Raw genomic sequence first — 21,224 nt, 5'->3', positions numbered from 1 at the left:
CACTTTCTTGTTTCTTTACTTTATTTGCCTTTTATTTAACCTACAAATGTGTCAGATCATTTCGCCTGACCCTGTGCGATATGTGTCCCAATACTTTTGTCCAAGTATTTAGTTGTATTTCAGTTTTCTTCTGTCATTAGTTCTTATGTCTTATGTCTTCCTAAGATGAAGAGCGTGCCTGTGAAATGGATGTGACCTGCTCCTATTGGTGCCTCCAGATCACACTGAGATGCAATGAAAGCGAGCAGAGACAGGAAAATTGGATGAATTGAATATGAAGTGAGGAGTGAACAAAAGACCAGATGGGCACACTGAAACTGTTGGTGTCTGAAAAGAGGAAGGAGGGGAACAGAGGAAGGAGGAGGTAGACAGGCAGCCAGATGAGAGGGAGAGATCACCTTCATCTTCATTCATTCCAAACTGTGCAAGCAGGCAGAGGACGAGCGGTGGAAGCAGAGAGGTGGGGCGAATGTGGGAGAGGCAGAGGGTGTGTGCTCGCATGCTCTTCCTCTTCTTGCGTGGGTGCCGGCAGCTGCTGTGGTTTGTAGACAGAAAAGAAAAGTTTGCAAAGTCTGAGTGCTCTCCAGCTGCCAACACACACACGCACAGCAGCTCCTTTTCACACAGGAAGCTTTCACACTCATTTACTCTCTCCTGGCTGAAGGACGGAGAGCTCATACACACCTTTACCTCCTATCCATCTTCAGACGAGGTTTACTCAGGATGTGGACTCTTCTCTTGGGGGTTAGCTTAGGACTCCTGGCCTCCTGCAGATCAGAACAACTTCAAGGTGAGGAGACCATACCTTCTTCTAGTGCTCTTTGTTTAAGATCATAGGTCCTTAAGGCTTATTCTGTTCCATTTTTGCTCACCTCACTTGCCAGTGTTGGCACATTAGTACCAAATGTCTAAATTCTTTTCTAAAAGCAAAAGAGATGGTCTGCTGAATGAATGAGTGGATGCCGGCGAGAACATGTGTGTGTGTGTGTGCTACACACCGGTGCAGACAGCCTCATGTCTGGCAGTCTGAGACTCCTGACAGACACAAAGAAAATCCTTTTTCGCTGAGTCTGTGTCTAACACAAGCTCATGTGCCAGGCGGTAAAATGTATGATTTAACGTGGATGTTAAGTGTAGCTTTCAGAGGCACACACACAAGCTTTTTCATCTTAATGCAGAAAGCACACATTAGAATGCTTTACCCTCTGTCACAAAGGGTTTTTTCAGTAGCTCTCCTCCCTCCAATGTCACTCTTTTCTTCTCTATTACATGTGCTCTTGCAGTTTGGCTTTGATTGCATTTGTTGCCCTGAGCGATACATCTCTGGAGGTGAACTTGGTGCCAGAATCAAACAGGTCTGGGTGCATCTGGCTTGGTCCCAGAGGAGGTGGTTGTCAGGTTGTTCACAAAGACTCCCTCTGGCACAAAGACGCCACAGCACTGAGCATCAACCTCTCCAAATGAGTCCTTATTTGAAGGAAAATAAGAGGTTACCCCGAGACAGCGTCTATGAGTGTGGGTGGGATCAAGCTTTTCCAGGGAGTTGCACGCTTTTGTGTCTTTATGTCCATGTAATCCCAAAATTCAAGAAAGGATTGTCCAGCAATGCCCACTAATGTTTAGCAGTGGGTCATGTGTGCTATTTCCTGGACTGCCTATACAGTATATCATGTTTTATTGCGAAGAAACAATGCAAAGCCATGTCAGTGTCAGTTACTATCGAGCAGGGGTCACCAATGTTTTTCCTTGTGAGAGCTACTTTTACAAAATGAAAATGGCCAAGAGCTACTCATTTTTGGGGGGCTACCTGGTGCCTGCGGGCACCACGTTGGTGACTCCTGCTATAGAGGAAGTGTTCATCAACCTTCTGCATAACCAACGTGAATCATTCTGTTTGAAGCTGCTACCTCATTCACAAACCACATCCTCCACCAAGCCAGCCGCTAAAAATGACCTCTTCTTTATCATATGTGAAAATTAGGTTTGGTCGAGCCACACTTGGCTGGAACCAGACCTTAACAATGAGGGCTTTTCTCCTTGACCATGTGTTTGCGTCCTTCACCATGTTGCCCTTGAGATCTGCATGACCGTGTCTAGATTTATGACTTCCTCCTAGTCCGAGAGCTTCATTTTTGGTATTGTGTGGTGAGTTTTTACTTATATTTTTTCCGGAGCCAGCTTGTTAACAAATTCAGGGATTTGCCCAACTAGACATGCAAATGTACCGTGTGTGCTGGAGCTTGAGTGCGACCAGCTTAGACCAGCAAAGAGAAGCAGAGAGCAAAAACTGGACTTTGTCCAAAGTTGGCTCCTGGTTTAGGGACGTGCTGTTTACTCACTACAACGTCAGGTTCGCCTGTGTTTACATCTGGTCTAAGAGACTCAGTGCTACAGTATATCAAATCAATTTGACGTAATACCCATTTGACTGTTAATTTTGTTTAGTTTTTGGTACAATTCATGTATTGGTTGTCATTAGTTTTTGTAGGTATTGTCCACTGAATTGTGTGTTGAGTTTATGCCAGTTTATGGGTTTTTTTGGCAGTGGTTGTTCATCTTTCACCAACAGTAGGAAATATTTGCAGTACCCTTTGCTATTCTGCAAGATCACCCACGAACCACTTTCAGCAACAGGAACTATTGATGGCAGGAAATAAGTAGGGATGAGCGAGTACACCACAGTCTATATCTGTATCTGTTTACACATCTAAATTATCTGTATCCTATGTGTACGCGGAGTGGGGGCGGGCATAAACTGGAAGTGGGTGTGGTTTAATAAAACATGGGTGGGGCTTAAGTCAGTACATTATTAAGTCTGAAATTGACATGGATTGATCAGAATTTGCTATATTTATTAATTATTCAGTGATATGTGTACCGTGCACGTGTGTAAATGATCTGCAAGACTTTATTATTTATTATATATTAATGGTTTGTTTGAAGTTGGTGATTCATGCAGACATCCAGTGATGGCAAACAGGGAAGTCATCTGTCAGCCTTGTTCACTGTAGTTTTCTCAAAAGCACCGCGTTCAGTACTACGAGGAAAGTTTTCCAAATGACTTTATATCACCAGCCAAATTCGAAGCAAGCAGACGAGAGAAAAAAACAAAAACACCGGCAGTGACCGACGCAACACGATCCGTTTACAGGTCTGTCTTGTCCAATGCACCATGTACTTACTAAAACAAGTCTACCAACTAACTTTAAATATCATACAAAATGAAATATAGCGAAACAGAGAACATGAGCTGGAGTCGAACCAAGCAAGCAGAGAGTCACTGTCTGTATTGTGTCTGTGTGTGAAAAACTGGAGGAATCTGGCTGGAGGAATCTGTCTAGGGAGGGGCGGCCGCTGTGTGTGACTGGCCAATCACCGAGTGTGAAGAGAGAATACATAAGTAGTTACCCAATGAGGATTTTCCTTCATCACGCTTATGGATAATGGCGAGCTGTACTAGTTTCATGCTCATACTCGGCAAAAATGCATTTTCCGTAACGGATACTCGACTAAACCGAGTATCCGGCTCGTCCCTAGAAATAAGGACCAGTAGAGAAAGTGCGCTTTTTGAGAAACAATTTCTGTCACTGCAAACAGTTGGGTTGCAGTTTTACAGTGTTGCACAGTCAAACCTCGATTTTCGAACACTACACTTTTTGTATGATTTGTTTCTCGACTTAAATTTTCACCCATATTTTGCCTCGGTTCTCATAAAATGTCTCGGTTATCTTACAATACTGAGTGTGACACATTGTTTTTTAGCCTCTCGTATGTTAAATCTTGTGGTATGTATAAAGATGTGGACAGACTACTGCCAGTTTGTTTATTCGGCCATATTGGATCACACATGCAACACCAAATACTTAGTTCACGCAGTACTGTGGTATCCTGCAAGGCACATTCATTTGGCAAATTCAAATTAGAATGTTACACAAACTAGTCTGTTTGCTGAATCAACAACAAGTTCCATCCTGGCAAAGAAAGAAGAACTCAAGGAAGTTGATGTTGTGATAGAGCATCGCAAACGATCAATGTCGGTAAGTTCTTGGCGTGGATCCCCTCTTCGCTCTCCCCACCCTCTCCGCTCCTCGCTGTCTTTGCTAACAAGAGTCTTCAATAAAGGTAAAAGTAAAAGGATAAATTAAATGTACATTATAATATATATTGTTATTATTATTATCATTATTTCACATTGTTTACTGCACGTAAAACTAGATTTATTCTCTATAAAATGTATTTTTTTGATATTTTGGGTGTCTGGAATGGATTAATAGGATTTATATTACAGTCGCTCCCTTGCCACAGTGCAGTCCAAATTTCGCGGCTTCACTCTATCACTGTTCAAAAGTTAAATAATAAATAAATCATGATGTTTTGTCTTTGAATATGGCCTGTTAATTTATAAATATGCATAGTTAAGCACATCTTCTGGGTTTTTTTGCTTAAATTAAGCATTTCCAAGCATAAAACTGATTAAACAAACTCAATTGCAAATACAAGGAATTAAGAAGATGCATTCAAATTGGGAATGTAGTCTTCTACATTGGTCACTAGGTGTCAGTAATAGTTTGGTGAGAGAAGCACCAGACTTGACCAGAACAACAGGCTTTTATTGCAGTTTTAAATGATCTCACAAGCACAATAATAGTAAAATCATAATCCGAATAATAATCGTAAGGCTGCTGTTGCAGCCATAACCCACAAGCTAAAACTCAACTCTGAATCCCCAACGTCACTTCCTGTCTTCCACACGGAACACATTCACTGTGACACACATGAGCACGAGTTATATTTATGTATTAAATGGCTTATTTTCTCTGATTATATCTACTATTTTGTGCAATATGAATGTAAAGGTGACTATAGGGGTGTTCTTTCAAGTCTAAAGGGCTCTAATAATGTGATAAAATGCATTCAGAAGGTCATAAACAAGTTTTCTATGCTCAAATTATGAAAATATTCCATTTATAAAGAAGGAAACATACTTATCATGCTGGGGTCTGCAACCAAATAACCACGATAAAGGAGGTACTACTCTATTTCCTATGGGACAAATTGCTTTGGTTTTTTGTGCTTTGTGTCAGTTTTTGTCTGACCTTTTGGAACAAATTAATAACAAAAACAGAGGCGCCACTGTATACCACCACCTATTATGAACACATTAGATGTGTATGGAATAGTTGGGAGTGACACTCCTTGTGACCTTCAGGCGATGCCGCATGTGAGTGTGTGTACGTGCTGGAGCACACCAAACGCATTTGCACAAAGATCTCACATTTCACCTCTTTGTTGTGAGTGGTAGGACATGGCTGCTGACAGAGCAGTTTCAGTGAGGTGTGATGATGAAAGATAGTGGAGCGCTGTTGGAGTGATGGTAACGGCATGAGGCCTGGTTCTCAACCAGCAGATGAAAACTGATGTTTGCTTGACAAGAATGTGCCTGTTTGAGCATGACATGCTTGCTCAGACTTTAATTCGGACATTATCGGTAGAATGATCAGATAAAAAAAAAAAAAATCCCCAATGTCGTGTGTTAATCTTGACATGAAGGTGCTTGGCCTACTGGTTGCCTCCATGCTGTATCATGGCGCCACAGAACTGAGATCCTCACGCCATGTTTGTGTGTGTGTTTTTTTAGTGAGTGTTAGCGTTTGTGCACCTGCATGGCCTAATTTGTTCTTTATGACTGAGATGGTGAAGACAAACAAAGAATAATGAGACGTAACAATCGGAACGGGAGAGAAAGTGAAGTAAGAGTAGGAGCGTTCAGGTGGTCTGTTACTTCCACAATTAAATGTTTTTTAATGTCAACAAATTCTTTCTTTTAGTCTTTAGACATGCAGAATTAGCATTTTCCTTGCTTTCGTCTCTATGATGTGACAATAAAAGCTTTGGAGCAGTCACTGCCTCAGGATGGTAGGCTTTCGGGCTTCACAAAGACCCCCATGACCGCCCCTTCTGCATACTAACGGTCCCCTTTTTGCAGTTGTTGCTCTCTTTGATCCTTTTGGCTGGTTTTGCAAGGCCGCAACTTCTGAGTTGTTTTGCAGCCTACACTTGCTGGGACACTGTGCCATGTGGCACCATGAATTAAGCTTCTGTCAGGTGTGTGTATGCATGTGTGTGTGGGAGGGGTGGGTGGTGGTTGGGGGGGGGGGGGGGGGGGGGGGTGCTGAATGGCTGTAGAAAACTGCCACTCACCGCAATATTGGCACAGACCCTCGTTGCCCAACTGCACACCAACCGCCGCTTTGAGTGCCAGAATGCAATTTCCAAAAAAGTGACAGATTAATTACAAATGATATTTTACACACAGGATGTATATTTAAAATAGGGCACTTGTTGTATGGCGCAGAATAATTGTGGCCTATGACCTGTGCCTGAGTTTAGCAGAGATGTGTACTCTGTACTCTTTCATCCAAGTAGTGCCATTTTGCTTCAATTCCTTCAAGAAATGAATAATGAATTGTTCCTACATAATTTACATTTTTATGAATGATCATTTCATTCAGGGCCATTTGCGGCCTGCTCCAAATTTTTCATTGGGCTGCTGCACATTCTAAAATGACAATTGCTAAAAAAAAAACAACAGTAAAAAAAAAAAGGGCACAAGGGTGTAATGTATGGAGAAAAAGTAAGTTTGGATACCCCTGATTTGATTCATTTAATTGAGCACCTGTGCATCCTGAAGCAAAGGTACAGGAGTGCATGGAGGAGTGAAAGAGGATTTCATGAACAACCTGTGCAGTTCAGACAAATTCCATGGTCAATAGTAGTAGGATAACAATGGCGCTCAAACTAGGTATTGCTAATGGCTTTGTGTTTGACTGATTTTCAGTGAGCAGTAAATCTATAGCTGCACACTGACTGCTCTAATGCATATCCACGTTTCATTTGTGTGACATTGACCCTTAAAAATGGATAAAAATAAAATGTAAAAGTTTTATGCATTTTTCCTTGCCCTTTTTGAATGACTGACTACATTTTGGTCTTTTCTGAGATGAGCAATCTAAGCAGCAGTATTGTGATTCACTGGTTGCCATGGTATCAGAGTTTCACAATCACCAAACAGTACAAGTTTCCACTGCGTCATTGTTCATGGCGTTTGTGGGTTTGTGGCGTGTTATTTATAAGATGAGGTTCACAGAATACAGAATGCATTCATATAGAGTGGTGTGAAAAGTGTGTGCCCCCTTCCTGATTTCTTTTTTTTTTTTTGTCACGCATTTAAATGTTTCAGATCATCAAAGTCAATGACAGCACAACTCAACACAAAATGTATTTTTTAAATTAAATTTATTATTAAGGGAGAGAAAAAACCTACATGGCCCTGTGTGAAAAAGTGATTGGAAAAGGTTGTAAAGCCATTTCTGAAGCTCGGGGACTCCAGCAAACCACAGTGAGAGCCATTATCCACAAATGGTGAAAACATGGAACAGTGGTGAACCTTCCCAGGAGTGGCCAGTCATTCAAAATTACCCCAAGAGTGCAGCAACGACTCATCCAGGGGGTCACAAAAGACCCCACAACAGCATCCAAAGAACTGCAGACCTCACTTGCTTCAGTTAAGGTTAGTTTTCATGACTCCACCATAAAAACGGCCTGCCTTCCAAGACAAAAACCACTGCTGAACCAAAAAACATGGACTCATCTCAATTTTGCTAGAAAACATCTTGATGATCTCCAACAACTTTGGGAAAATACTCTGTGGTGTGACGAGACAAAAGTTGAACTTTTTGTAAGGTGTCTGTCCCATTACACCTGGCGTACAAGTAACAATGCATTTCAGAAAAAGAACATCATGCCAACAGTAAGATATGGTGGTGGTAGTGTGATGGTCTGGCGTTTTTTTGCTGCTTCAGGATGTGGAAGACGTGCTGTGATAAATGGAACCATCTGTTCGTGACCTCGAGCTGAAACCAACATGGGTTCTGCAACAGGACAATAATCCAAAACACTGCAGCAAGTCCACCTCTGAATGGAAAGAAAAACAAAACGAAGACTTTGGAGTGCCTAGTCAAAGTCCTGACCTGAATCCGAAACATTTAAGTGTGACAAACATGCAAAAAATAAATCCGGAAGACGGCAAACACTTTTTCACCCCACTGTATGCACTGAAACTTAAATGTTTTATAATCTAGGTGACATGTGGATTAGAAGATTTTGCTGCAATTGCAGGGAATATTTAACAGCAGTCATTACATTTTGAATGACTGACTAAGCTTTTGGCTTATTAACAAGGAGAAGATGAAATACAATGGTGAATAAGTTACAGTTGCCCATCGTATATTGTTTGGTATTTCCCAACGAAGTGGCGTTTCTCAAGTTCACTTTCACCTGCTTATTGGGAAAGTCCCTTAGAGCTCAGTGTGATCAATGTGGCCACGTTCTGCTCTCTGGTCTTTCATTTTATTCACTTGCTTGACATACAGGACTATTCATTTTTGATTTTTGGTGGAATTCAGTTCCCACTTCCCACATCCTGGTCAAGGCTTTTTGTCACTTTAGCCGTTTAATTATTCTGACAATCAAGCTACTATTGCCTAGTGTCTTAAAATAAAGGCGAATAAAACAATGATCTGCTCTGTCAGTGGTGGTATGTGTGTGTGTGTGTGTGTGTGTGTGTGTCCATGCGTGTGTGCGTGCATGTGTGTGTGTGTGTGTGTCGGTGCCAGAGGCTCTACACTGCAGACACATGATTCTTCCATTCTTCTCCCCATGCTAACATTGTCTCATGTCAAACACAAGCATAAATCCATTGAACACGTCATGGCTGTATCAAATCACTTATTTGCATATTATCCATGTGACAGGTTTCCAGGCATGGGATAGATCCATGTACTCTATTGCAAACAAGTTAAAAAGAAATGCAATATTACAAAATATTGAAAATGAGTTGCTGCTTCCTGTTCTTTGCTTTCTTCATTCCTCCTTATTTTAAATAAAATACGTTGACTATGAATACTGTTCTTTGTGCTTCTTCCCCTGTAGTCAATTCTCGCAGCTGCAGCTATGCTGGAGTGTTCCTTGTCGAGGGAGAACATCGTTATTCTCTGACCTTTGACAATGCTGAAAAGGTTTGCAAGCAACTGGAGAGCACCATGGCAAGTCCAGACCAAGTCCAACAGGCCTTCGATAAAGACATGGAAACCTGCAGGTACATTTTTACTTTGCTACTGTGAGAAATTTTTACCGTGTAGTGCTGTCCCAAATCAACTGCTGTCATTGCGCACTTACCGGAAATGACGGTCGCAATATTTATCTCCTTCCTCTTCTGCCTCTTCTTCTTCTTCTCTCCTTATTGTGAATTGCAACACAGTTGTCCAACGCAATGCAGTTGTCCCTTGCTGCATCACGGTTTGAACATCACTCCCTCAATATATCCCATTTTTTCAAACATTAATTAACTCATAGATGACATCTGTTTTGTGGTTGACGATGAACTATTAGTCAAAAAATAAGGAAAGACATGTCATCTAGTAGTCTGGTCACTAGACATCAGTTATTAGTTCCATTAATGAGACAATGCATACTTTAACACCGCATGCAGTCAGCCATGTCGTGTCCGACATGAGAGTGAAAAAAAGTTATCCTCCCATTCCGTGTGGAAGTGGTACATTTTGGGCTTTTTACTTTGTCCTTCTTCCCCACTCCATTTGAAACCCTTTCTGAAGTTTAGAATAAATAAATTGGAGGCTAACTAGTCAGCTTGGCAGCATGCTATGTTTAATGCGGAAGCTGTCTCTTGTGTCCCTGCAGTGATCCCATAGCCTGCACATTACAGTTGAGTAATGTGTTGTAAATAAAGAATAATAAAAGTGTAAAGATGACTATAGGGGTGTTATTTCATGTCTACAGGGCTCTAAAAATGGTAATCTTATTTAGAAGGTCATAAACAGGTTTTCTATGATTTAACTGTAAAAGTATTCCATGTATTAATATTGAATGCTAGTTCACTGATCGTAGTCCGGTCTGGAACAAAATTAACCACAATAAACGTGGGACGACTGTACTTGCGTTAGCCCCCTCGCTTCTGTTATGTAACCAGGATGACGATGATGTAGGGTGGTTAGGTTCCATTACTGCACACTCACCATTTGGGGTTTGTTGAGTGCAACATCCGGGTAATGGCAGTGCACTGCATTACACCGTACTTCTCAGTATGAACACACTTACAGTGCCCTCCTTAAGTTGGAATATTTCCAAGTATTTACATCTGGAACTGATGCACAACTTAGAAGTTAGCACCTTTTGAACCCAACCATTTTTTATGTGAGCATCAGTATTGGAACATGTGACCAACACATGTGTTTCTTTTGTTCCCCAAGTGTGTCCGATTCAAACAATAAATAACGCTGAATGTCTCAGTTTCAGATTGGCTGGGATAGGTTTTGCCTGTGTAGACTGCTTTTACATTTGGAGACAACATGCCAACCAGAGAACGGTGAAAAAGGAATTGTGAATTTGACAGAAGATGGAAAATGAATCAGATCTCTTGCATAAAATTGGTCATAGCCAGTACAACCGTTTTGGATGTCCCGAAAGAAATAAACCTTTGGTATGCTAAGTAACAGACATAGAACAGATAGAGTAAGGTAAAGAAAGAGTAAAGAAAGACCCTGAAACAACTCTTAGTGACATCAGCAACAGCCTGCAGAGGGCAGAAGTGCATCTATCACTATCTATTGTTCATAGAAGACTTTATGAACAATGGCTACACCAGAAGATCGAAACCACCCATGAGCAAGAAGAAGAAGATTCAGTGGTATTTATTGATTGAATAAGCAATGTGATTGACGACACACCTGGGCAACAGAACACACCTGTCAGTCACATGTTCCAATACTTTTGCTCACATGAAAAATTGCCGTGTTCAAATAAGAGGTGATATCTTCTAAGCTGTGCACTCAACACAGATATAAATACCTGGAAATAAAAGCTGAAATGCTGCTCTCGGTTCTCGTGTTCATTTTTTAAAATGTCAAACCTAAATGTTTTCAGTCTACAGCAAAAAATAAAGGAGTTGGCGTCAGAATTACAACACTTTTGGAGACCACAAGGCCATTACCCGGATGTTGCACTCAACACGCCCCAAATGGTGAGAGATAAGCAATGGAGCCTAACCACCCTCTATCATCGCCATCTTGGCTCCATACAGTAGCTGAAGTGGAGGGACTGACTCCAGTGGTTGCAATTCACAATTAATTCTTCCCCTGTTTCGTTTCAGTCCCTGTTTGTTCCTTGTCAGTTAATATCATGTCATTGCCCGAGTTTTGTTTAGTGTCCTTGTTTTCCTGTCCTTTTTTTTTTTTTTTAAATTTTGGGTCTCATAAAATGCGATCCCTGTGAAATGTGTTCACTGTTGCGGTTACATTAGTCACCGGCACCACCGCACCACAGCTATGCATAACACTGTTGCCAGGTTTTTATAAATGTTATACCTCTGGTGTTTTATTTTGTAAAAATGGTGACTTACTAAACTCAAGTGTAGGTGACATACCAGGAAAAGTAGTGTTTTCTATTTGATTTACTTTATCAACAATAATGTGGTATACCACAAAGGAGTACTTGCGCCATAGTAAGATAAAAAAGTCATAGAATTAAAAAAATCAAGTTAAAATATGACAAAAAAAAGGTTTAGTTTCATGAGAAACATGTTTGGAATGTTGTGGATTCTAATGTATTGCTGTAGTAGTATAGTGCTACAATAGACAGAACATGCTGGAAAGAAAGAACAGTGTCATCTCATGGCTCTGACGGGGCATGTCCTTGTTGCGAATCTCTTTGTTAAGAACAGATTTAAGACACATTTAGAAAGCGGGTGTGGTCCAACGAGGCCACGTTAGTGAGCGGTTTGAAGAAGAGGATGTGGTGAGTTCTTGCAGTGGATGACTCTCACTTGCCTTGAAAAGTTTCCTGATTTCATTTTTTTTGTTTTTTTGCACGTTTGTCACACTTAAATGTTTCAGGTCATCAAACATTTAAATATTCATCAATGACAACACAACTGAACACAAAATGCAGTTTTTAAATGCAACTTTGTATTATTAAGGGAGAGAACCTACATGGACCTGTGTGAAAAAGCGATTGCCCCCTAAAGCTAATAAGTGGCTGGGCCACCTTTAGCAGCAACAACTGCAATCAAGCATTTGTGATAACTTGCAATGAGTCTCTTACAGCGCTGTGGAGGAATTTTGGCCCACTCATCTTTGCAGAATTGTTGTAATTCAGCCACTTTGGAGGATTTTCCAGCATGAACTGCCTTTTTAAGGTCACGCCACAGCATCTCAATAGGATTCAGGTCAGGACTTTGACGAGGCCACTCCAAAGTCTCCATTTTGTTTTTCTTCAGCCATCAGAGGTGGACTTGCTGGTGTGTTTTGGATCATTGTCCAAAGGACCGCGACAGCCCCCTCCCAAGACCCACCTCCACCCCAACACTATCCCCCAGAAAAGGCCCCTCCGGCACCCCCATACACAAGAGCTCCCACCGGTGACAAAGCCCACAGCAGCACCTCCAAACCACCGCACACCACAGACCAGCCACGTGCCCCGAGGCAGCCCCGACAGCAGGAACCGTGGCCAAAGCGACACACACACACACCACCCCGGCAACCCAAGGGTCTACACTATATTGACCCCAAGAGGACGGGGCCCCGTGCAGAATGGAGCAGGACCACGCCCACGGAGCACGCAAACCCAAAGCGACAAGGAGGGACCGAGAAGCAAGCACCACACGGCAGAGCCCACCAGAGGGCACCATCCCCTACCAACCCCCGCCCCCTGGGGCAGACAGCACACCAGCAGGCAGCAGGGACCGCCTGGCAGCCTACTGCTAGTCCTTCCCCCTACAGACCGCCAAGGCTGAAACTCAAACCAGAAACCTTCAGGCTGAGAGAAGACCACTTTATCACCAGAGCCATGCCACCCCGGTCTGTGAACAAAGACACAAATTCAGCTTCCCAGTGGTTGCATATGTTGTTATTCCTAAAATAATATCTCCTTTATTCCAATGGTGCAAAAATAACTTAAAATTCTCAGAAATGAATTAATGATACAAATAATATATTTTCTGTATCACATAAAATTGGCCTGTAAGAAAACAATACAGTAGTCTTTTTAAGTCTTAGTGGACAAATAAATAACTAAACAATAAACAATATCAAATCATAATATCCATATTTGGAAATCCAGCTATTTTTCTGGGATTACGTGATATGCTGCAGAGTGCCATAATACAATGAAAAACAATGAAAACCAGGAGATTTTTATCACTTTCTAAAAAAAAACAAAAAACAGGAGCGCAAGGACAGAATGCGAAAACAGGATGTTTTATCACTCTACTCATGTGTCCCTCTGTAAAATTCATAAAATCGTCTTATACATGCATATGGCAGAATCCAGCAAAACAAACGTAACACATGAAATGTTTCTCCTTTCAGGAATGGCTGGATCAGCAACATGAGCATTTCCATTCTTAGACACACACACCATGAAAACTGTGCAATGAACGCCACTGGTTTCATCATCGATCCTCGTGAAGACCTAGAAGAACCTTTTGATGCCTACTGCTTCGATGATACAGGTTTGTTTATAGGCAAATCAATAGGGGTGTCACAAGATTACGTGACACCCCGTGATTAAAACATGACGAGATTTCTCATTTGGAGGAAATTTATCATGCGAGAACTTGGCCGCCAGAGGCCAATCAGACTGTGAACTATGGCATCGCTACCATGAATACAATGACAATACAATAATAAGGAAGTAGCAAGTGCATGAGGCGTTATTACGCACACCTTGCAGTCCAACCTACCTTGGTGTTGTCAGCGTCAGCAAGTGACGAGTTCACTGACGTGTTCAGTGACGTGTTCCATGCTAATGTCAAACCAGAATCTGTAGTAATTCTACAGGTAATCAAATTTACTTAAGATTTGTCAGATCACAACACGCATATGTTAGGACTCGTCTGCGCTCTTAATCATCAAGCGGTTCTGTAACTTCTTAACAGACCTCATATGTAGAAGAGATCCTTGTTGACAATTTAGCAACATGATTGCCATATTTAGCGAGTAGGGGTGCGCATTAGTGAAAGACGGGAAGTGTTTTTTACATCCTGCATTAATTTGTTCATTAAATACAAATGAGCGGTCGAAAAAAGTGAAGTATCTGCCGCGCAGGAGAGCTGCAGTCGGAGCGCCACCTTCTTAAACCCCTTAAACCCCTCCACAATGCAGTCCAACCCTGAACCAGCGACAGATCCAAGAAAGCAGAGCTTGGATACACTCCTCCATCACCTGGCAACACCTCGCCTTGCTGGCAAAACATGCAAGGATGTCCACAGTGTAGCGCAGGGGCCATCTATGGAACGTGGCTCATTTGCAGAAATTAAATAAACAAACACCCAGCAAAAGTGGAAAAACAGAGCAAAAACACACAATATAACCAGAAAAAGCTAAAATGCTGATGCTAATATCTAATAAAAACACAAAGATTATTTTTTAAATATACGTACATTGTTTTTTTCCATTATAAATTGTTTTTTTATTGTAAATATCAAAAGGAACTATTAATGCTGACACCACTATTGGAAAGCCAGCATGTGACCGACAGTACAAATTGCCTGTGAGACAAATAATGTCACAAACACCAAGTCTGCAACTTTACAGAGTGAAAGACAACATATTAAATGGTGCATTATTATGATTATACAGTATGTTACCATTAGAGTGGTTTATTTGGTCTGAAAAAATGTTGACAATTGACGTTTCGCTCCAATTTGTGGGACAATAAACATTTCAAAATGCACCTGCATTGTTTTGTGACTCGCTTAACTGAAAAAGTTTGTCTCGTTATATTTTTTCATTGTACTTTTTAAAAATTAATGTTGAATCTCATCTCGTTCTCGTGGACCCGACGATCGTGTATGGTTTCATCTTGTGAGTGTGGTGTCATCCATTTAGTTGAGTTATTTAGCCATGACTTTATTAGCAGAATTCTTCACATATTGATAGTCTGCCTCTCTCTGGCTAACCGTTATCCACTTCTCAGTTTTTATCTTTGTTGTTTTCTGTCCACATACCAGCGGGGCCTGAGAAGAACTGTGATAAGGCGTTTGACAGAAGTCAAGGTGAGCAATACACTACCATTGATGCACCTTTTTGAGATACACCCAAAGGCTTCCCAACTCTTTAAAAACATTTCCACTGAATTATTTCAAGAATCTGAAATAATTAAAACATTTCCTCTACTGATATAACATAAATCTACTTCAAATTGTTTTGACAAGTTGAACCTTTCAGCCATGAAAATGATCTCATCTCTATTGTCAAGGCCTTCTCTTCCTCTTGGTTTTAGCTGCAATCTCTCATGCAGTATGTCTCATAAATGTATTTGCAGTTTATAAACTTCAGTAGTTTGCAATAAACTAACAAAACCTTTTGTTCCGGAGTGCCCCTCTGCAGATTCATACCACTATCATGACTGTCTGTAGATAAATAGCTAAGAAATGGACATACAGCACACCATGACATGATTGTCTTATCATTTTACTGCACACTACTCAAAGAAGTCGATGACAATATTGATAACAATAAAGATATTGGCCCAAGTGATGACGTACAGACCAACAAGCTCAGTATATCCGTGGTCTGGAATTATTTCCAAGTTTTGCCTTCGGATTGTAAATATTCAATTTGCAATGACTATAAAGTGTAACGTTTTGCCCTTTGCGCATATTGTAATGAGAAAAAGGTACGTCTGCATGTGCTTTCCGGGAGCAAACACGAAGTAGAAAACCAAAATAAGCGCACAAAGCAGTGAATGACCAAGGGCAAACTAAACCAGTGCTTCTCAAAGCATGGGGGAGCGCGGTGATCTGTCAGGGGGCGTCTGAGAGGCAGGGAGGACTTTCAGTATTAGTGCAAACCTGCCAACATGAATGAATTTGTTGTACCCAGCATGCAATTTGACACTTAAATCCGCTTGTATGCTTCACTGTTCTTCATTTTGTTGCATTTCGCTCATTTCAGTTTTGAGTTCATTTCAAATTGTATTTTAAATTGGGGGGGGGGGCGAAAACATTTCTGTCTCTCCAGTGGGGGCATGACAGAAACTTACTTTGAGGGAAAATCTGCTGCCTATATCGGTATTGGTTGACATTGGTATTGGTAATGAAGTGCTGGACAATATTGAGTATCGGAAAGAAAGCCAATATCGAGCATCTCTAATGCTAATACGTAATGTGTAATGAAACCAATCCATGAGGAAAGACAAAACCTTCAGGCTCAATCAGGCAACCATTACTAGAATGTGTACATGAACCTTTCTTCTCCACTGTCAGACAAAACCTCCATGGAGCCAGGGCTGCAGGTGTCCCCTGCAGGGGAATCAGAGCCCTCTGGTGGAGAACGTTCTGCTGGAGTAACTGAAATGACTTCGCTGGCTACCAGAACCACGCCTGAACCCATGGCAGCCTCCATGCCACCTGCAGTGGAAGAAAGTTCGCTTGAATGGGGTGACAAAGTCAGTAACCTCTTCACCCTGTCTCCTGGAGACTTGGATCAGCCCACTGGATCCGGTATGCAGCCACCCCCCTCTGAGGGGGAAACACTACCGACTGTTGCCCCTACCGGAGAGGCCCACGAAACACAGCCACCTCTGGATAACAAGGACGAGGATGTGAAAACGAAGCCTGACAATGAAAATCCCAAAACGGACTGTAAGTTAGAATACAGAAAAAACACACAGTATGCATTTAGCGAACACCTCATCATGTAACGCGCACATATGAATGGCTTACTAGAGGTAGTCAAAGCCATTGTTGGCTGTTAGAGTAGAAAGAAAAAGCTGGTGGAGCATATTAATGAGATCTGAGTTTACTTTGACAAGACATAATGTCCCTTGGTGTTTCACCGAGTTCCCATACACAATCAAGCTTAGCAAATTCAACAAACTAAATGTTTTAAGTCTAAACCAAGACTGTCAGATGAGACATAAGACAGATTTCTTTTTTTGAAAGAAGCTACAGAAATATAATTGAATAGAGATCAACAAAGAGCAACATCAACAGTTACTGTTTTTCTGCAGCCCTAAACAAGGACAACCAGTGCAGGCTCTACAGTAAAAATGAATGGTTTGTAATGGAGTTATTAATTAGTTATGGGAAACGAGAATGACAAGAACGGTTATTATATTTACTAGGTAAAAATGGTTTGTCACTCCACCTTTAAGTTATCTTTATGATTAACAAAATGAATGGAACTCCTTTACAATAATAAGAATTCAAAATACATACATACATCAAATAATTTTTTTAACAAATTAATAAATGGGCGTTTTATACTTTCTTTTTTAAACTTTCTTTTAACAGAGTTGAAAGACAATAAGTTGTGCCAAATAATAAGCTTGCGCCTGTTGAATTTGTCAGGGGGGTGGAATTTCCTTTTTTATATATGCTGATGCATATAAAAAAAGACAATAAAAATTATCTTGAGTCTTGAAAAGACCTTATATAGTTTGTAACAATGTAAAAACACTACGCACATATTATTTTTTAACTTTGAGGTCATCATCTGCTCTTGATTCATGTTTTTGAGTGCAATGTGACTGAAATGTACCTTTTGTGTTATTGGCATGCAGCGGCACAACAACCCCCTAATGGCAAGAAAAGGATGAACGAGGTAGCACAGGCGGATCAGCAGGGGGGCAATGACTCATCAAGTGAGCAGCCACGATGTGTCACAAAAACCCTGATGTCAATGACCATTTTTTGTGATTCAAATCATTGTTCATGATTCCTAATGGACCTTGTTATCTTCCTGCAGACTGGCTGGTTATCTTTGGGGTTGTTGTGGCAGTCGCTGCTATCCTCTTTGTGTGTGTTGCTGTTGCTAAAAGAAAGAGGTATTCACATAAGCAGTGTTTCCACTTGCACGCATTTTGCCTCCGCATTGTGCCGTAATTGGCTGTGGCGATGTTTGTCCTTTAGATGGCACGCCTGAAAAGGTTGAAGACCAGTTTACGCAATTCGTGACCAAAATTGATGCGCATTGGCACGAAATGCCACACTCCCGCACAACTTATTTACACCTAAGTCAAGTACTGTTTACGTCTAGTGTCCGACATAGTCCGCAGGACGTGCACTGTTCCCGCATGGGTATGCATTGTCACCACCACTTCCCACATCCGTGAAACAGTCGTGGCATTTTTTGTTCCTGCTTTGTCCCGCGTGACGCCACACAACAGCAGGCATGACCCCAGCTTCATTAATTCCTCTATTTGCAAGGGACCTGCAAGATGATGAACTGCAGAGGAGAGTGTATAAGTGTATATTATCTCGCAACTGCAGAAAGAGAATGCGGAGAGAGCAGGATGGAGGCAGAAACTAGAAAAAACGAAGGCAAGGACAATGTGGGAGAGGGAATTGCTGACTAGATGGCATCGCTTTGGGCATTGTGATTAGTTATTAACAGAAATTCACAAAGGAGATCCCCCAGACTTGCTCCAAGAGGTGGTGGTAAAGTTAACCCATTCGTGTGAACAAGACACTGTTTGATACGCACCACCCGCATTGTTTGCAAATAGGTTGCGCTGCGTTCACGACTAGTTTACCAAAATTATGCATGCCACAAATTTTGAACATTTAAAATGTTTTTTTGCACACTGTACAGTTTACACATACTTCACATCTGTTTACGGTCAATTTACATATTGGCACGCAAAATCGTGTACCACTCCGGGGACAAAATACGTGCGTGTGTAAACTAGGCTATGCAATCCCAATGACTTTTAGAGACACGGCAGCAAATGTATGTGGTTGGGCTCTTGCAGCTGGTGTGGCCAGAAGCAAACCCTGATGATCACCTCCAAAGGGAGCGAGGGAAACGGAGCAGCAGGAGCTGCAGCATCCAGCTCCCAGGACCAGGAGAGGGAGCAAGAAATGGTGACCCTCATGAACAAGGAGAAGATCCAGGAGAACGGGAACACAGAGGAGTTCACCGCCATCACGCTAGAGGAGGCGGCTGATAAAGAGGCGTGAGCAAGCGGGCGGAGGCAGAGAGGAGGGAAGGAGGTCGGGTAGCTGGGCGGGCGGGGGAGTGGCGTTCTTAATTGCTTTGGTGGTCAGCACTGGATGCACACTGGGAGGATGTTAGCACATAGATGTGTGTGTAATTTAGAAACATAGACAAGGCAATGTAATGGACCCTCATGTTTTGTCCACATTGCCATAATAGTGACGAGGGGAAGCATGCGTAGGCTGTGAGTGTGTTGTGTGCCAGTTTTTGTGTACATGTAATGTTTGTTTATGACAAAGGGGACGGGCGTGAAAAAGAAAAAAAAAAGTGGGATGTTTTAATTTTTTATGGAAGTGAGCTTAAAGTCGCCCATCAGCCAAAATGTGGCACTACCCAAACCATGACAATGAAATTGACTGAAAAATCCTGTGTCATATAAAATATGAGTGAAACAATCCTTAACAATGTTATCTTGTGTATTTCCTGTAGACTACAGTTTGTTTTTTAAAGACAGCTGGAGATACCACTTTTTTTTTAATTTATATTGACTTTCTTGGTCTGTGTATATAACAGTTTTATTCTGAAATTCTCATGCTGTAGTAGCTGCCAGTTATTCTGGTAGGACGAGCTTTGTATCCCTTTTGAATAAAAGAATGTGCCATTTCCCTTTACTTGTCTTTGACCGTGGTGATATAAAATATCAGGTCATATCTGGAGGATGAAACGAACACGTGCGTACTTTTGTCATCAAGATTTAAGCACCATCATCAAAATAACTAAACTTAACACCTAACATTCACTGACACATTTTTAACCCTTTTTTTCTCCTGACACTCTCAATGGTAAAACACATCACTCAGTCTATTACGTCACCACTTCCTGTTTGAGTCTTTCTTTTGTGGGTGGTTGCACAGTATTTGTAACTTAAATTGGCAACATCATATACATTTACCTGGCATTTTGAGCACTGCGGCATACAGGAGGTTGTATGGCGCCCCCTTCCATCAGCGATTTACACACATTTACAAATTGTCATGGTTAAGAAATTAATTAGAATTATTCATTTAAGAAATAAATACAAACCAATCTGAGATACAATATCATCAAACAATTGAAATAACACCTACATATAACACACGCAACACCTATATATATTAAGCTACAGTTACACTATGTAATAACTATATACAAAAACGATATAAAATACCTTTATAGTGTTCCCTTGTTTATCGCAGGGATGGGTTCCCAAAATAGTCCGCAATAAGTGAAATCCGCGAAGTAGCCAACTTCATTTGTTTGAAATGATCACATGTTTTAAGGCTGTAAAACCCCTCACCATACACTTTGTACACTTTTCACATTTCTCTCTTGTTCTCTCAAAGTTCAAATTTATTTTGTTTTAATTTGATGATCCAACTGCTAGGTTGGACACAAGAAATTAAGTGACTCACTTCGACTGTGCCTCGCCCTGTCGCCTGCCATCATTCTCCTCTTCGTCCAACTCCTTGAACTGCAGATTCATTTAGCCAGTTAGCTGCTTCTTCTCCTTCTATTGTTTATTGGCGGTTAGCAAGCAGCTCACATAGTTAGCTAGTTTACTAGCGCCTATTGGAAACGGCACAAAGGAGATTGATTGACAAATGTCTACAGCCAATCAGGATGCACAACACAATGGGTGGGTTCTCCCTAAGACAATAAGGACTGTTGTGGCTCTATATTTAGCCGGCTATTGCCTAGTGTGGGTTCCTAATGTGTATTGTATTGTATTGTATTGTACAGACACCTAAACACATATACAGGTGGAGCTGCACACGTCTTCAACATTTGTATATAACACCCTCTACTGGTAAATAAAATAACAGACACAAACAACAGAGCACCGATAGATCGCTCAAATACACCACAAGGACGCAGAACACAAAGTGCTTTCATACGCTGTTAAGAAAATATGCAAAATTGCATTTTAAAAAATCTGCAAAACAGCGAATCCGCAAAAGGTTAGCCCCGATGTAGCGAGGGAACGCTATACAACCCCTGTATATGCAAAATTATGTTCAAAGGTAATCGATGAGGCCAGATTTGTTAGCATTTGTAGCAATAATAATTTGGCATGGCTTTACATTTCAATCAATGTGCGCTTCATAGACTTCATAGGAATAACTCGTTTTAGTATAATTACTCTGAAGGTGAATTTTTTTTCCCCAATTT

The 21,224-nt window shown here is 41.3% G+C and overlaps 1 protein-coding gene across 1 annotated transcript; it reads left to right on the top strand.

Moving 5' to 3' along the window:
• Positions 1–409: 409 nt before the first annotated feature.
• On the top strand, positions 410–19,687 carry LOC129181974 (CD44 antigen-like). Its single transcript, XM_054777807.1, has 8 exons — positions 410–790; positions 8,992–9,157; positions 13,443–13,585; positions 15,086–15,130; positions 16,343–16,720; positions 17,641–17,721; positions 17,826–17,904; positions 18,832–19,687. The coding sequence occupies exons 1-8, from the start codon at positions 724–726 to the stop codon at positions 19,037–19,039; spliced, it is 1,167 nt and encodes a 388-aa protein (XP_054633782.1). The 5' UTR covers positions 410–723; the 3' UTR covers positions 19,040–19,687.
• Positions 19,688–21,224: the final 1,537 nt, after the last annotated feature.

The sequence above is a fragment of the Dunckerocampus dactyliophorus genome, chromosome 5, assembly GCF_027744805.1.
Source record: "Dunckerocampus dactyliophorus isolate RoL2022-P2 chromosome 5, RoL_Ddac_1.1, whole genome shotgun sequence".
In the NCBI taxonomy this organism is placed as follows: domain Eukaryota; kingdom Metazoa; phylum Chordata; class Actinopteri; order Syngnathiformes; family Syngnathidae; genus Dunckerocampus; species Dunckerocampus dactyliophorus.
Note: the sequence above shows the minus strand (reverse complement) of the source record. Positions and strands in the feature narration are given on the sequence as shown.

Excerpts from the sequence above, each read along its gene's own strand:
- LOC129181974 (XM_054777807.1), top strand. The coding sequence starts at position 724 with ATGTGGACTCTTCTCTTGGGGGTTAGCTTAGGACTCCTGGCCTCCTGC. Across the intron at positions 791-8,991 it reads CAGATCAGAACAACTTCAAG|TCAATTCTCGCAGCTGCAGC; the intron begins GTGAGGAGACCA and ends CTTCCCCTGTAG. Across the intron at positions 9,158-13,442 it reads AAAGACATGGAAACCTGCAG|GAATGGCTGGATCAGCAACA; the intron begins GTACATTTTTAC and ends TTCTCCTTTCAG.